The 17,553-nt window shown below is 51.1% G+C and overlaps 1 protein-coding gene across 4 annotated transcripts in view; it reads right to left on the bottom strand.

Annotated features, from left to right (window-relative positions):
- Positions 1-567: 567 nt before the first annotated feature.
- HPS4 (HPS4 biogenesis of lysosomal organelles complex 3 subunit 2) overlaps positions 568-17,553 on the bottom strand; it is a 23,620-nt gene continuing 6,634 nt past the window's right edge. For 3 of the 4 annotated variants that reach the window (XM_059140844.1, XM_059140845.1, XM_059140846.1), the window contains exons 5-15: positions 16,243-16,344; positions 15,484-15,591; positions 14,928-15,044; positions 13,431-13,525; positions 11,521-11,593; positions 10,360-10,396; positions 9,571-9,667; positions 8,006-8,927; positions 4,553-4,685; positions 4,023-4,131; positions 568-1,738 (exon numbers count right to left, since the gene is read on the bottom strand). In XM_059140844.1, coding sequence (XP_058996827.1) covers positions 1,567-1,738; positions 4,023-4,131; positions 4,553-4,685; positions 8,006-8,927; positions 9,571-9,667; positions 10,360-10,396; positions 11,521-11,593; positions 13,431-13,525; positions 14,928-15,044; positions 15,484-15,591; positions 16,243-16,344 — 1,965 coding nt within the window. In that variant the 3' untranslated portion in view covers positions 568-1,566. The remainder of the gene's footprint in view (positions 1,739-4,022; positions 4,132-4,552; positions 4,686-8,005; positions 8,928-9,570; positions 9,668-10,359; positions 10,397-11,520; positions 11,594-13,430; positions 13,526-14,927; positions 15,045-15,483; positions 15,592-16,242; positions 16,345-17,553) is intronic. The other variant, XM_059140847.1, reaches the window with a different exon arrangement.

The raw sequence follows: 17,553 nt of genomic DNA, 5'->3' as shown, positions 1-17,553 counted from the left end.
TTTCAACACAGAACAGGTTGTAATATCCCTGAGCTCAAATCTGGGAACTTCAGAATTCTGGAGCCCCAGTTAGCAAAAGGAAGAGTTTGGCTGCTTAAAAATAACCCCACAACAGAAAAGGGCCATGTTTTGTGTCAGTCCGTCGTGGGAAGGTTCCCTGAAGAGGTAACACAGAGGCCTGCGCCGAATTTTTTCTTGGGAGAATTTAGCAGAGCAGTAGGAGAGTAAACATTTACCCTAGCTTGGGGTGTGCTCTCCTCCATCTGGGAAGATGACCCTTAACTTAGGCCAGCCAGTGCGGGAGGGACCCCAGGGAGGAAAATTAACTAGGCATGGTGTGCTGGGCCAGCCACGCTGAAGCCGGGTCAGTGGCCGCAACCTGTCTTCCTTGCGGACATACCCATGTACCAGTCTGAAGTGTATCCCCCCTCACCTGCCCACACTGGCACGGCACCGAGAAAGATGTCTGTACCAAATACACACACACACACACACACACACTCATAAAATATGTTAACCTTTATCTTAACTTTGTCACTGGAGATGTTAGCATTACTCAACCCAACAGCAGTTTTGGCTGTTTTATTTTTAACCACTGGCAACTTGTTTCAAGAAAAAGACACTGTCGTCAACAAGAGACACTGGTTCACCGTTAGGAAATTATTAACATTACAGTTTTCCAGTGGGATCTCAGGTACTCCCAGGGAACAGTTAAGCCTCCAGTAAGTACTTCCTACTCTTATGTCAAACACGTTAGCACACACCGTCTGCCTCGGACATGGGCAAGAACACCCGTGCGTGCCGCTCCCTTTCACAAAGCTTTGCTTTTGCCCCAGACATTGTGGAAACTCCTTGCTGAGGACACTCACTTGGACGGCCCTCCTCGCACCAAAGGAGCACCCAGCACCCCGTCTCGGCACCCCAGGGTTTAGTTACCTAAAAACGCCAGGCTCCTTTGCATGGTATCAAGATGGGCTCCCACCATGGGTGTTCCGAAGACCGGGCTCCTGGTTTTGCACAGAGTTCCAGAAGAAGGCAAACAAGGTGGTTTTGGCATTGCTGCCCGCCTCCCTGCATCGAGTGTCCAGAACTCCCGGGAGGGGCACTCTGAGGAACCCCCGCCTGAGGTGTGGGAGTCTCTGTCCACTTGCAAACCACTTCTATCTCCCCGTGTAGCCCACCTCACGATGTCCACGGGACTCAGGACAATGGGGTTCTGGAGGAAACAGCCACCTGAACGTTCGTGGTACTAGTTAAGGCCTTGATGGGAGCAGTAGTGAGAAATGCCGGGAGCCTCAGATGCAGAGTGAGCATCAGGCCCCAGCCCTCTTTGGTAGGCTGTGGCCAGTGTCATAAGGCCCTTTACTGTGAGCTCTGGACCTACTGACTCTGAGTACTACTCACTGAAACCCTGGGCTCCCAAATGAGTTCACAGACACTCAAGTGTCATTACGGTGTCTGCAAAGGGGACTCTACTGAGACAGAGAAAACCGAGGGACGTCTTCTGTTGAAGAAGGCAGCGCTCCCCCTGCGGGTGGGGGAGCCGCTCCTGCCCTCCAGCCTGGCTCACAGCAGGTTCACCCCGTGCTTCAGCAGCTTCTGCTTGGCTTTGCCCAGGAGGCTGAAGGCACCGTCCTGCGGGCTGGGGAAGCCGGAGCTCCGTGCCGCTGCAGCCAGCTGCTGGAAGTAGGTCTCCTGGGCCGGGTTACAACACGCGTACACCGCAGTGGAGGCATTCCTGCGGGGAGAGAGGGCACAGATCACCGTCCCTGTGCCACCTGTGCAGGCCTTTGCCCCCAGGGACCTCGAAGGGCGCTGCGGGGGCCCTGCAACTCCAAATGCCACCATTCGGGCTTTGATATCTGCACTTGAGGTCCAGCATCCGTGCCCGTCACCATCTCTCTTTCCTTTCCACTCCCGGGATGCTGCGACTATGTGTGGTGGCCCTGGCCACAGAGCCCGAAGGGGGCATGGCAGCGGCATGGGTGCACGGATGGGTGCACGTTGTGCTGACAAGACAGCCTCATACAGCATCACGCAGCAGAGGGGTGACCCCATGGGACAGACAGGGCCCTGATAGCATGGGGCTGGGTGATGCCACCAGGCTGCCAAGCACAGACTGTCCACGGAGGGCGGCTGGACGAGTGAAGGGAATATGGGCAGAGGAGTGGGATATGACATAAAGTGACAGGAAACCTATTGCAGAAACAGAAGGAGGGATAAAGGTCCTGTGCAAAGGAGGACCCATGAGGGAAGAAGTTACTCCAGGGCCAGGCAGCCAGCTGGTTCCTTGATCCTGCTGGCCTCGGACTACTGCTCCACTGGGCCTGTTTCCCCAAATCTACTAAGAGAGGGTAGAGTCAGGAACCACAAGGGCCCCCCTCACTGGGATCTCTGCTTCCAGGCGAGGAGGAAGGAGAGTCCCATCCTCCTCTAGCTTCTCCCTGGGAGCCCAAGGGACCAGAAGGGCCTCCCTGGCCCAGGTGTTTTGTGCCACTCTCGGGACCAGCAGAAAGAGTCAGAAGCATGTCACAACAGCCACGGAGAGGGGGCTCCACGTGGTTACAAGCATGAGCTAGAGTCCCACACACCAAGGAGCTGATCCCAGCCATGTGGCTCCCGAGCTGTGTGCCCCTGGTCAGTGACTCATCCTTTCAGTCCCAGCGCTAAGTCCCACATCTGTAAAATGGATAGAACAATAGTGAATCCCATCCCTGAGATTTTTTAAGAGACAAGATGAGTCAAATAGATATAAATTGCTTAGCACGTGGTAAGGGATTAAGAAACTGTGGCTGCTGCTTCTATTACTATTAAAAAAAGCCATGATCCCAACACTAAAACCCTCTCTTCTCCAAGGAAGGTGGAGTACCACAGGGCTGCGAGGAGGTTGACAGATCTCAGGCTGACATTTCACTTATTTCCATCCTCTCAAAACAGAACCCCCCACACCCCAGCACAACTGGTTCCCATACCTGTGATAGGACACGTTCATCTAGGTTGCCAGCCTGGGGCAGCTCAGACTTAAAGCTGGAGACAGCACATTTTTATGGAAAGATACACTGAAGTATTGGCCAGAGATGGTGCTGGGCCACAGAGATGCCCGAAACCCCATGTGCAGGGCATTGGCACAGCATCACTGTGATGGCTGAGGCCCCAGGGTATGTCTGTGGGAGTCCAGAGCCCACACCCCTCCATTTCGACTGCCCTCCCCCACCCCCTTGAGCTGGAAATGTGTGAACAGAATGTGTACATTAGAGTCAGAGAGACTCAGGTTCAAATCCTGGCTCTGTCCTTTAATCAGACTGTGACACTGGGACAAGCCACTTATCCTGTTTGTGCCTCAATATCCTCCTCTGTATCATGAGAACAAAAACATGCACCGGTCCAAATTATCCCAAGGACTGAGTGGAATAACAAACACAGGGCACACCCTCCCTCTTGACCCTCTCACTTGCCTGATTCTCTCCTATGGTTTCATAAGAGAAGCACATAGGGAGAAAAAGTAGAATTCAGTTGGTTAAATACCAAATGATACTAATTTATAGCTCTGTACCTTCTGATAGAGAGATGCTTAGGATATATAATAAAGTTAAAAAAGGAACTTCTAAAACAGTACATTAGTGTGATCCTACTTTTTAGAAAAAAAAGATTAAAATAACGAAAATACAATCTCTTTTTTCTAAGCAAAAAAGAAAACCCCACAACAACAACAAAACCTGGAGTAAGAGACACCAGACTAACCGATCTTTTGGATGTGACAGGTGAGGGGAAGCAAGCCTTTTACTTCCTAGATTCGTGCCAGTCTGACTGCTTCTGTGAGCACGTGACCATATTAGTGGGCAGCAATGGCACTCGGGCATCGCTTTCGCAAGAGACAGAGGTCCCGTGAAAGGAGGTGATGGTGCGCAGGGGACTGGATGAATGTTCTTCATTTCGTTATGAATAAGACTGTGGCCCAGACTCCTGGAAAGGCTGCTCTGGGTGCAGGACTTCAGGAGTGACCGGGGTGGGGGGAAACTCACCTAACAGTCATCTCGTACAGCGCGGGCAGCTGGGCAAAGTCTGAGTGCATGAGGCTGACGGCCCGGAGGAAGCGGCGGTCCTGGGAGGTGGCCGCCTGTGGCAGGTTTGCTTCCGGAAGAGGACACAGAAGTTGTGGATGGCAGACTCCTCCCCTGCCAGCACTATACATTGGGAGAGCAGTGCAGGGGGGACTCGGGGCCCTTCAGCTGACACCATGTGACAGACTGCACGATGTCCCGGAGAATGAGCAACACCGGTTTCTGCCCATGAACACCAACATTTCGAGGCAGACCTTCTCACAGATATTTGAACATGTGTGTGCTTCTCTCAAAATGTTGGAGAAACAACCAAAAAGACAAAATGGGTAAGGAAATGTTTGCCAGGCGAATTCTAAACTCAGTGGGAGCTGACTCCCAAGCGAGAGAGCAGCATCCTATGGGCAGGCCACAACTCTGGGCATAGCAGCAACCCCGGGGGCGCTGGCCCCGAGTCCTCACCCCCACCCCAGGCCCCGTGCGCCTCTCCTTACTGGTTAGCACATTCTGGATGCAGTCATAATGCGTGAAGTTGTACATCCTGCTGGGGGAGGCAGCCACATCTTTGGGAAGCGTCTCCTTCAGGTGGACCTCCAGCCCGTTCAGGGACGCCAGGCTACTGTGGTACTGCAAAGGAACAGCCGGGTTAACCTCAGTGGGCTGGGGCCTCAGTAATAACAACCCAGAGAAAACCTGCATGGCCATGTGATCAGCAGAAAGGACCCTGACTGGTATTTCTACCTGTTTTTGGAGAAGTACTAATTTCTGCCCTATATTCTTCTTCTTTTTCTTTTTTTTTTTTTTTTTTTAAAGATTTACTTGAGAGAGGAGAGAGCATGTGAACATGGGGAGTGGAAGGGCAGGAGAGAGAATCTTAAGCAGGCTCCACATCCAGTGCAGAGCCCCACACAAGACATGATCTTACAACTCTGAGATGACCCCCTGAGTCAGACACATAACTGACTGAGCCACCCAGGTGCCCCTCCCACTTTTATGTTCTAATGCTTTCTTAAATTGTAGAAAAGTCAGGGGTGCCTGGGTGGCTCAGTTGGTTAAGTGTCTGCTTTTGGCTCAGGTCGTGATTGCGGGGTCTTGGGATCCAGCCCTGTGTTAGGTTCCCAGCTCGGCGAGAAGCCTGCTTCTCCCTCTCTCACTCCCTCTGCCTGTGTTCCTTCTCTCACTGTGTCTCTTTCTGTCAAAGAAACAAATAAAATCTTTTAAAAATAAACTGTAAAAAAATCATAAAACAGAGGTGAACAGAAAAGCTGAGAAAGAAGAAAGCGAAGTTCCGATTTCAGTATCCATAGGTACCGTGTGACTGGAACACAGCCACGATGTCTATCTACATATTATCTACAGCAGTGGAGCCGGGTAATTGTAGAGTGGAAAAACATGCGCCAAGTGTTCCTTTACATTACAAGTCTGCCAAGCCCTGAAACAGACTAGCACACATGTGATCCTCACAACAGCCCCAGGAGACACGAAGCTGGGGCTAATTCCTGGCTCCTTCAGCTTCTAGTCAGCGGTAAAGCAAGTGGCTTGAATGTCAGCGTGTGCCATAGCGTGCAGAAGTGATACAGTGACATACCTTCACCCAAAGTGCTAGTTTCACGGGGGAGAGGTACATTTTCATGAAGAATTTTACACTGATACCCTGGCACTAACCTCAGGCCTCATCTGCTGTATACCAAGCGCTCAAAAGTCCTACTGTAGCAGTGAATAATTGATCTGATCCCTGGATTTGAAGGTCAGTGAGATTATCTTGGGTTTTGAGCAGGGAAGAATCAGTGGCTCTATGCTGCCCCCTGGTGTGAGCATACTTGGGTAACCTCTCCCAGCTGCTCCCCTCTCTCCCCCAACCCCTTTCCACCCAGCTCCCTGCCCCAACCCTCAGCAAACATAAAAGGGGTGGCAGTTCATTCACTAAAAAAGATGGGTTTGTGGTGTGTAAAATGATCAAGGAATCCTTTCCAAGTGGGGTGCGGGGGGGCCTTACTGTCCTATCAGAACTGTGGTTTACCATTCTGCAGCGGACCTGCTTTTCTCGACAGCAGCCAAAGGTCTGGAGGGAAATCAGGTCAAGCATTGGTATGCAGTTCCAGGACAAAAAGGCAATAAAAGAGCTCTCCCGATTATAAAACAGACAGCCTTCAGGCCTGATCAATAAAGGCAGCTCTCAAATCAGCAAGCTGATCAAAGCTAGTTACTCCCCACTCTTTTTAGAAAAGAGTTTTTCTTCTTCATTACACCGCATCCCTTTTCTGGGGCCCACCTCACACCAGACCCTCCTTTGTATGAAAGCCCATGGAGGCCACTGTCCTGACACAGAGGGGCCCTATGGGACAAACCAAGGGGTCTGGATCAGTGGGGGAGCAGACGGGCAGGGGCAGGAAGACGGGGAACAAGCCAGGATTCTGGACCCTCCTATCTTCTTCCTGGTAAAACAGGAGTTATGGTGCCTCCCCCTGTGCTGCTTTCAGTCTTGGCTGAAATAGCAGATATCAAGGCCTTAGAAGCCACTGAATTCAGAGTACATTTTAATTTTCTTCCTTCCTCAGGAGGAGTCTATGCTATTTTTTCTTTTTGGGGGGAGAGAGGGCGGGGGGGAACATAAAGATAGCATATCCAACTTCATGGCATCCAAATGCTGGGCCTTCAGAATAACCTGTCCGCAGCTTGGCACCAAGCAGAAGAGGACACGGGTACCAAGGTATCGTCAGTGAGACGACAGACCCAGCACAGCACTCAGGGGCCCTGGGGTGCTGGCGGAAGGGGGAGGGTCAGTCCCTCCCAGCTGCGGTGGAAGAGGGTGCAGGAAACAACCCAACCACCACCGGGTGCCATGCGGGCTATGGAAAGGGAAGATAAACAAGCAGGCCTGGAGAGGAGTAGGCTCAGCACAGAGGAAGCTGCCTTCCCTCATCTGTGCTCCAAAGGGACTGGCTCGCTTACCAAGCCCTGCATGCTAATAAGACCGCCTTAGAATAATACAGATTTACGAAGAGAAACAAGGCAAGCCCCAGGACACTATCTGCCCTGCAGCTGTTTCAACTTGCTGTTCTTCCTGCTCCCACTTCCAGGCTAACCAGGAGAGGCTGTTACTATAGCAACTGGAGCTTAGTGCCAGTGTGGGCTCCAAGAAGGTCAGTTCACTGCTCTGTGTGGAAGAGGCTGGAATGATTTAAGAGGAGCCTTCTGGATGGCGCCTGGGTGGCTCAGTGGGTTAAGCCTCTGCCTTGGGCTCGGGTCATGATCTCAGGGTCCTGGGATTGAGCCCTGTATGGGGCTCTCTGCCAGCAGGGAGCCTGCTTCCCCCTCTCTCTCTGCCTGCCTCTCTGCCTGCTTGTGATCTCTTTCTCTGTCAAATAAATAAATAAATCTTAAAAAAAAAAAAAAAAAAAAAAAGAGGAGCCTTCTGGAGCCCGTTAGCATTTTAGATGTCTCAGGACCGCTAGGAAGGAGCTTTAGATCCCCTTGGTTCAGTGGGGGGGAAGCATAGCCTTCTGGAATAGTCCCCACCCAGACTCCAGCTGACACAGGACCTACAGCTGCCCAGGCTGGGAGGGGAGACCACCAGCGTTGGTGGCAGGGGTGGCGGCATGACCCTGGCTGTGCTCCCCATCTTTACCTGTATGATCATGCACGCACTGCACCTGAAGGGCAGGGCCAGCCAGCACCACAACCCAGCATCCCACCCTGCACTCCGGGAAAACAGAAGTGGGGAAGGGTTAGGGGACTGAGCTTGTGGGATGCCTCTATCCCCAGCACTGTGCTCTATGCTGGACTCACTCACCCCTGCCAAACCCGGAGTGTAGGCAACACCATCATCCACACCGTGTACAGCAGGTGGGGATGACCCACGAGGTCTTACAGCCCTACGCAGTGCTACAAGGGGGGCCCCTGCACGCCTGTCCCCACTCCTGGGAGGCAGGTCTGCACACACTTACCACCTCCTCGATGGCGACATCATCGCCCAGCAGCGGCTCCTCGGCCAGCAGGGACAGCACCAGCCCGTTAACACTGTGGGTGTAGAGCGTCATTGGCACAAGGCCCATACAGGATGCTGGGGTTGACCTGGGGTCCTTTCTGTCTGCAGGGGAACCGCTGTCATCCTGAGACTCTGCCAAGTCTAAGCTGCTGGGTGCTGAGCAGTTGTCGTGAACCCCAACACATTCCAGGCCCTGTTCCCTCATGGGCAGCATGGTTCCTCTCTGCCTCAAGTCTGAGCAAGGCCAAGACCGAGGCCTGCTCGTCCTTCTGGACAAGTGGTCTTCCCTGGGAAAGGGGGCTTGGCTGCTGTCCTCTGGGAGCTCATCGTGCTGTTTCAGGGCTCCATTCTGGCTGAGCATCTCAGGAGTGGATGGAGAGAGGAGGCTGCTGAAGGCCATGACCACAGGCAGGGCGTCAGGTGGCTCGGGTTCCCGGTCACCAGAGACGCTAACAAATTCCTCAAAGCAAGGACCACCACCATCTGGGGCACACATACTTGGGAAGGCAAAATAACCCGAGGATGCTCCTGTTTCCTGAGCTTCTGGAATGTGGATGGCAGACAAGTCTGGTTCCTCCTCCCCGCAGGTAAGATGAAATTCCTTTGCCAGGGAGCAGCCAAGACCGGGACCCTCGTCCCTGGCAAGGCTGTGCAGGTTTGCAGGCCTGACCTCCTCCAGATCATGACCAGGCAAGTGCCCGTTCTCCCCACTGCCATCTGGCCAGGCTCCATCAGGACACGCAGACTCAGGAGTGGCTGCCAACATCCAGGCCATGGCTTCCACGTGGCCAGTGGTCTTGTCTGTCGGGGCAACGGTGCTCTGAGGGCATGGAGGCTGCCGGGCTGGGTGCTCCTGGAGTCTGGCTGGTGCTGCAGTAGGGCTGGCAACAAGGCAGACATGAAGGAGAGGCGCCCAGCCAAACACAAGGCAGGTGCCCTTCCCCGGAGAATACTGAAGCACTGCTTCCATAAAAAGCAGGGCCACTGGTGACAAGTGGGTGCCCGAGGCCACAGAGCCAAAGACGCCTTGGTGGTTAAACCACAGGAGTAAAAGGAAGGCACCGTCTGGCCCTCAGAGCTTCACAAGGTGCTACCAGATCACCTGCTGGAGACAGCAGGGCCCACAGTGTGAGAGACGGCCTCCCCCATGTGCAAGTCCGCTCTGAGTTAGGCCCTGGACTGGAGGCTGTATGTATACTATTTCCAATTGTGACACTGAGCCCATGAAGTAGGTTTATCACGGGGTCTCTTTTACAGATGAAAACCCTACAGCTCTGGCGGGGAACGGACTTGCCCAAGGTCACAGAACTGATGTGCGACTGATCTGGAACCTGAAACCCACACCCATTGTCATGATGCCAGCCACCTGTTATCTACGTGCTCAAGTCCCAGATGCCCCTTTCATGGCAGAGCGCGGAGAAGATGGCATATGGAAGGCTGGGCTGTCTGGGGGCTTGTGTGGACACACCCATGGGAGGGAGTCCCTCCATTACGGTCCACAAGGAACCCCGGCCACTCTGGTACCTGGCTGACTGCTCCCTTGGGAATTCATGGAGACTGGTGGCCTCCTCTTTGGTCAGGAACACAGGCAAGATCTGGACATTCGGGGGGAGCGCTGCTCCTAGAATCACGAAGCAACACAGACAGGGCTCAGCTCTGGGCCAGGGAAGATGGAAGGGGAGTCACTGCTCTTGGGGGATGTAGCCAACCCAACGCCAACTGAGAGCAGCACTCTGACACACTCCTCAGCCCAGAACAAAATACACAAAACTGCAGCTACAGTTTTTTTGCCCAGCGAGGAAGGACCCCTCATGGGCAGCTTTACTTCTTGCTGTGGAGAAAGGTGACTTTGGGGGGAAGAAAATCTAGCAGCACTTAAAAAAAACAAAAACAAAAAACAAAAAACAAAAACCAGATCAAAGCTGTAAGAAAGCACTTCCAACTGACAACAGGGATCTGCCCTAACTTGGGCTTCAAAATAAAACAAAATAACCCTCTCGGGGACACCTCCATATCCCGCAGAAGGTCTTTGTGGCCGCTGTCATTTATCTTAGTCCCTCCTAACCAGGATCATAACAATGAATGACAGAGCATCTGAAAACAGGGATTTAAAAGGTACGCCTAAAATCATAAGCCTTACGATCAGGATTCTCGGACGGCTAACTTCGTTCTTAAGGTTCTCGTCTGTTCTCCTAATCTATGAACAGATGAGCTAACCCATGGGACTGCGTGGCTTCTCCTGTGACTTGTGTAGGGGACAGGCAGCACAGAAGACCCCGTTCTCAAGATGCAGTGAGACACCTTGCCACTCACCCTGTTCCTGTGGGCCACCCCCTCCTGCAGGTCTTCTCTGCAAATAAACACACACAGAAGTTGGCGCTGGGGATCGCTTTCTCCTCCCGACCCGATCATCAGGACTGCGCTGTGCCATCTGTTCGTGAAACGCAGCCAGGCCCAGCATGCTGGCCCCCACCGCATGCCAGCAGCCAAGCAGATGGAACAGAAGCTGCCTCAAGCTGCTTGCTCACCACCACGGCCGGGGTCAGGTGAGAACCTGCGTCCTACACAGGCAGCAGCCACACACACACACACCCCGCCCCGCCCAATGCGCATCAGGCTTCATGCTCTGATTGCTGTTTCCCTTCTCTGGGAAGGAAAGTGAGGATTCCTGTTACCCTTTTACGCCTCCAGAGAACGCATCTGTCACCATATCCCCGCACCTGCCCCAGCTCTGGCGTGGAACGCACGCACATTCCACCGCGACAGATTTATGTGAACCCCATGTCATGTTCCTTGCTCAGTTCTCCCTCTCAAATAAACAAATAGAATATGAAAAAAAAAAAAAAAAAAAAAAAAAAGATCTTGGGGAGTTTCAACTGGCAAAGCCCTTGATGAAGGGTACTCTGGTCATTTCTACTGAACTTCAAAATGTCCAAATCCTCTGACCTGCCTTGTACCAATATGCATAAATGCCCCATGACCCTTGCGATAAAGGATCTGACCTAAACCAAAGGCTATGGGAGAGCTCTTGGGCTTATTCGGCTTCACTGTCAAGGTGACCATCCTAATTTTCTCCCAAATTACAAATTTTTTCAAAAGAGCTTCCCAGACAATTCAACCAGAGGTTCCAAAATAACCCAGAAGAACAAAACAAAAACTAAAGACTGCTCTAGCCATCATGGCTTTCACTCCTATGAAACGATGCAGCTTCCTTTCTTTTTTTAGTGGCTTTTTAAAAAACTCGTATTTTAAGTTATATAATTTTACTCTATATAATTCCCTCCTCTCCCCGCCAAATCACATATAATCCCTTCACCCACAAGCTAATACTGTTAACCTGAGGCCTATTTTCCTTTATGCTTATGCATTTTTAAAAATACTCTGAGATCACATTATATAAAATTCTATTTTTTTGGCTTAAAAACAGACACTGTGGACAAAGCATCCCAGCAGGGGAAGGGGTCTTTCCAATACCTGGTGCCGAGACGCAGCTGGCTGAATCAGGACCTTGGCCATGAGGGAGGGTGGGAGCTGGGTGCTAACAATCCTAGGTCATAGGAACAAACACGCCATGAGACAAAATATATCACACGACTCTGGATTGGAAAGATTCTAACACCCTAACCGGTGAGGATCTTGTGGGGTAGGGGAAGGCACCTGGGTGGCTCGGGCTGTTGAGCATCTGCCTCCAGTTCAGGTCATGACCGCAGGGTCCTGGGACTGAACCCCATGTCACGTTCCCTGCTCAGTTCTCCCTCTCAAATAAATAAATATAATATTTTAAAAAAAAAAAAAAAAGATCTTGGGGAGTTTCAACTGGCAAAGCCCTTGATGAAGGGTACTCTGGCCATTCCTACTGAACTTCAAAATGTCCAAATCCTCTGACCTACCTTGTACTAAGATGCATGATGAAGAATATTGACTACAGAAAAAATGGCAAAATTACTACAAAAATGGGGAAATCGCTAAATGTCCATTGACTAGAGAGTAGTTGAGGAAATCATGGCACAGCTGTAACATCAAAGGTGTGTGGTGATTCTAAGAATGAAGCAGATCAGCATGGGCTGATGGAGAAATTTCCGTGCGACACACTGAGGAGCCCTAGGATCCCATTTATGGATGCGGCAAAAATAAACAGAAGCAATGTCCGCTGATGTGCTGGAAACACCGGGAAAAGCAAAGGATGCTCATCCACCTACTGACAGGGGCTCTGCGCTCAGAGAAACTTGGGAACTGTGCTCCGTGTGTTTCTGTCTTGATTCTTTTTTTTTTCCCACAAGGAGGCTCTGTTCATATGTTAGGTGTATGTAAGGAGGAGGGGTGCCTGGGTGGCTTAGTGGGTTAAAGCATCTGCCTTTGGCTCAGGTTATAATCCCAGGGTCCTGGTATGGAGCCCCGTGTCAGGCTCTCTGCTCAGCAAGAAGCCTGCTTCCTTCTTGCCTACTTGTGATCTCTGTTAAATAAATAAATAAAATCTTAAAAAACAAAACAAAACAAAACAAAAAAAAACACTATGTAAGGAATGTGACATGAAGAAAATATGCTTGAAGCCATGCCACCAGTGAGCCTGGAGGCGCCACCAGCAGGTTCAGAACCATCATCATGAGCAAAGGGGAAAGGAATGATGGTGCACTGTGCCGAGGGCCACTGGGAAGCAGGACCTGGGTTAGGTCCTTCTAGGTCTGCCCTCTCATTTCATTCTTTTCTGGTAGAGAAAACTCAGCAAGCAACCTGCCCAGGGTCACATGGCCGGGAAAGCGAGGCCAGGACTTGGAAACCCAGCCCATCAGGCCCCTGGAACTTCTCCAATCACACATTCATCTAGTTGTCAGAAAGCTCTGGACACAAGCAGTGAGCAGACCCCATGAGGAGCGCCGCCTTGAACAATGCATGGAGGGGCTTTTCCAATGCCCTCCAACTACACAAAGAGGTGGGCTGAGAGCTCAGAGGCAAGCAAGAGACAGACCCAGCTGGCAAGAGCCTGAGCAGAAGCAGGTACGGCCGTTCTGCTGCTAGGCAAGGCTGGCTGCACAAGTGTAGCGGAAGGGGGGCACGCATGGCAGGCGTCCACACCCCTTTGCCTACAGTGCTGGCCGCTGGCCACCCAGGGGTACCCTGTGCTGAGACTTCCGTGGGTCTCTCTACAGCTGCCTTTTATATTCCTAACCCTCTTCTGGACACAACTGTCCATTTCCCGGCTCTGCTAAAACACACGTATGTCCCCTAGGTCAAATCGAAATGACCTGCTGTTTGCCAAAACAGCCCTCTTGGAACTGGCCAGAGACAGAGCTTCCCCTTCCCACCCAGTGCTGTGACCTGGAGGTGGCTGGGAGAGTCCTGCAGCAGGGGCATGGAGTGTAGGAGAGGGCTCTGGCATCACTCACAGTCCCTTATAGAGGACACAGCCGGCGAGAATGTGAGGTGAGCGCTGGCAGGTCTGCAGGATGAGCGCTGCCTTCAGCAACAACAGGGGCTCCACCTGTGCGAGGGGAGAAGCACAGCCCCGAGTGAGCATACTTGTCATGAGCCAAGGTAGAAAGGTGTGGGGGTGAGGGGGCCTCTATGGAACAGAGGCGCAGGTCCTAAGCCAAAACGGGGGAAAAGCAGAAGGTGACATGTGGTAAGATCTGTGTCACGTCTTGGGCCTGCATTCCACTTCTTTCTACCCAGAGCTGTGGAAGATGCAAAATGCCAAGTTCTTGGAACGGGGCAGCTTCTGCCGATGCATGAAGGTGCAGCAAACAGGGCACATGGCCACTCATAGGGAGAAAGGTAGGTCTCTGCTTAGGAGACCCTGACTCGATGCTGAGACCAGGAGGCAGAGGACAGGAGAGCCTATCCCTCAAACACAACCCTCCCCCTGTCCGCCGCTCTCCTCCGTCTGAAGCCCAAATCCCACAGCCATAGAGCACACTTCGTGTGATCTCATGACTCTGTCCCTTACCAGCAAATGAAAACATCACAGTCTCTCACTCAGAGAGACTCCTCTGTACCAAGATCCTTGTAAGGAGTCTGTTACCTACAAGTTCCTAAAAATACCAGAGAAGGATCTGGACCTGGTCAAGAGTTGCCAGCAGCCTCCTTCCTATTTGCTGCAGCAGCCAGAACTTGCACCATCCCCGTCGGAGCTCCGTGCCAGTGGAGCCAGCTTTGGAGCTGACGCTCCTCTCTCACATCCTCGAGACAGTGCCCGGTCCCAGCCAGCCATTCTGTGACGCTCTGGGGCCCACTTCGAACACTTCTCCAACAGGAGCCAGGAAAACCCGCCCCCATTTCTAGCCGGAGTCGGGCTCTGTGAAGGCAGAGTCACGACGCCACATCCCTGTTGAAAAGACCCTCTTAGCTACTGCAGTGAGACGTGACCCACGCACCTCCTGGGGCGCTGGGGGCACAGGCAGTTGGTTCTTAAGGGGCACAGCCTGGCATCTCTCTTTGGCCCTTGACAACGACGATGTGCTGTTCACCGAGATCAAGGCCACTGAGCAACAGGGAGTGTGGGGGGTCAGACCAGACACACAAGCAGCCTACGCATCACTGAATGCCAGTGGCCTATGGAACGGCTCTGCAACAAAATGCTCCCAAGTACTCTCCCCTGGACACAGAGAGACCTTGTTTTTAAAATGTTACCACCAGGCTTTTTTGATGTTGAGAATACAAGGCAATCATGGAATATCCTTATCAAGAGAGACAGGGACCTTCAGATGCCCAAGTTCCACACTTCTGGGACACTAGCGAAATAACACTACCCTCTATGGACTACTGACTTCATGCCATGTTAAGCACCATGTAAACAGTTGTGGGCTCTGTGACAGCAGTCTGTGGGACAGGCAAGCGGGCTCTACTCCTCTACATGGAATACGTACGAAGGATGAGAGTGTTACCTGAGTCCGGTCCAGGTTCCAGAGGGAACAGAATATCTTGTGCAGATCGCTGGTGTTCCTCAGAATCTGTTCAATGAAGGTGTCCCATTCAGTGCGTAGGTCTTCCTGAGAGTGGTTCTAAAATGGGAACCGCCTGATGTTAGTCTCTGAGATCCCGTGAGACACACCCCTCGGCCAGGCTCCATATGCCTACAAAACTCGGTCCTCACCCAGGACACTGGCCAGACGACGGGGCCTACTTTAAACCTCCTATGTACACGAGACCGCCCCCCCCACCCCTCCGAGAACTCAGCCACCACAGACCAAGCGCACCGGCTGGGGCCAGTGGTAACCTGCTTTTCCAACAGTCCCAGGGAGGAGGACATGGGAATAGACATTTGCAATGGACGTGACCTACACCACTGGGGAACAAAGGAATCTGAGAGGGGTCTTAAGGCCCCTTGATCTTGTTGCTGGACATGCTGTATTTACACCAAGCATTCCAACAGCTCATGGAATCGTGCTGTGTTCTGGCAACATGGGGTTTGCTGAAGACTCCTCACCACTATCTCCATACCTTGTAAGCCAGAGATACAGGTCCATTGTAAAAGCTGAAGACTCCAATGACCTGATCCAGAAACTGTTTGCAGCTAATGTCAGGGAGCTCCACAGCACAGCCCAGGACCTGGAAGAGGGAAACCAGAAGATGGGCATTTTCCTTTGCTTTGAGTCCAAGCCTGGAAGCTTCAAGAAGGGAACTGGCTGAATCATCACACCATTCTAGAGCCTTGGAACGCTTCTGTGGGGCTGAGTTCCACAGAAGAAAAACATGTGCTTGGTCTGCAAGGAATCTGGCTGTATGTTTTAAGAGCCTGAATAAAGTCTGCTTTCTTTGACTCCGTGATTCCACCTCTAGGAATCTTTCCTGAGGGAATCGCCAGAAACTTAAAGCAACAAAGAAACCCTGGCAGAAAACAAATAAATAAATTCCCTCAGAATGGAAGTTCCACCAGGACCAAGATCTCTGTTTTGTTCACTGATGTAATCCAAGGGTTTACGACTGGCACGTGGTCAGGGCTCACCTCTCCCCTGATTAATCTGTGGACTGAATGTAACTCTGACCATAATCTGCCAGCGTTTCCTCAGAAACTGACACACTGATTCTACAAGAGAGACTTACAAAGGACCTAAAATATCCAAAGTTGTCTTGGAAGAGCACAAAGATGGGGGACTTAGACGATCTGGTTTCAAGACAGTGAGGACTTATACAGGATCTTCCAAGAGATCGACAGAAAAGAAGGGAGTCCAGAAACAGACCCCCTACTGCAATGGTCACCTGATCATCAGCAAAGGAGCCAAAGGAATCCAAGCGGGAGAGTTTTCTCAACCATGGCACTGGAACCACTGGATATCCGTAGGGAAAAAGAGGATCTTTGACCTTTATTTCAAATCAAGCATAAATTTTAATCCAAGATGAGTTACAGACCTAAGTTTAAAAGCTAAAACTATAAAGCTTGCCCAAAAAATGGGAGAACGTCTTCTCCAACAGGGTAGGGAATGGTTTCAGACAGGATACAGAGGGCAGTAACCGTAAGGGATAAAACTGGCAAGTTAGACTTCATTAAAAATAAAAAATTCTGGGGGTGAACGCGACTCTTGATCTTCACGTCATAAGTTTGAGTCCCATGTAGTGTGTAGAGATTACTTAAGTAAATAAATAAGCAAACTTAGAAAAAAATTAAGACATTCTGTTCATCAAAAGCCATCATTAAGAAAACAGATAGGCATGCCACAAACTGGGAGAAAATACCTTTAAAATATATATCTGACAAGGGCACCTGGGTGGCTTAGATGGTTTAGCATTTGCCTTTGGCTCAGATCATGCTGTCCAGGTCCTGGGATCAAGCCCCATGTTGGGCTCCCAGCTCAGCAGGGAGTCTGCTTCTCCCTCTCCCTCTGCCTCTCCCACTGCTTGTGCTCTCTCGGTCTCTGTCTCTCTCAAATGAATAAACAAAATCGTTTAAAAAAATTAAAATATATTAAAAACATTAAAATATATATCTGAGAAATAGTTGACATCTGGGATATAGAAAGAACTCACAAGACTAAGTAAAGAAAGAAAACCTAATTTTAAAAATGGGCAGAAAACCTTTGGACAGACACTTCTAGAAGAGGGACCAGTGGCCATTAATATCCTTAGTCATCAGGGAAATGTAAATGCAAACCACAATGCGGTATCACTACACACCCAGCAGAATGGCTCCAACCGAACAGACGGACAGCATGTGTTGACAAGGATGTGGAAGAACTAAAATTCTCACACATGGTTGGTAGGAGTGCAAAATGGTACAACCACTTTGGGAAAAGGTCTGGCAGTTTCTTATAAAATGAATATACACCCACCCTGTAACCTCGCAAATCTATACCTAGCTATTTACCCACAAGAAATGAAAAGTCATATCCACAACAAGACTCATCTAGGAATGTTCCTAGGGGCCTTATTCTTAACTGCTCCTAACTAGATACGGTTCATGGACCCAGAAATAGGTAAGTCAGTAGACTGCTAGATCCAGACAATGGACATTCAGACGGTGCTGCTGAACAATGAAAAAGAACAACCTGCTGATACATGCCCCATGAGGTCACA

Source organism: Mustela lutreola, chromosome 11, assembly GCF_030435805.1.
Source record: "Mustela lutreola isolate mMusLut2 chromosome 11, mMusLut2.pri, whole genome shotgun sequence".
Taxonomy (NCBI): domain Eukaryota; kingdom Metazoa; phylum Chordata; class Mammalia; order Carnivora; family Mustelidae; genus Mustela; species Mustela lutreola.
This window is presented reverse-complemented; position numbering and strand designations above follow the sequence as displayed.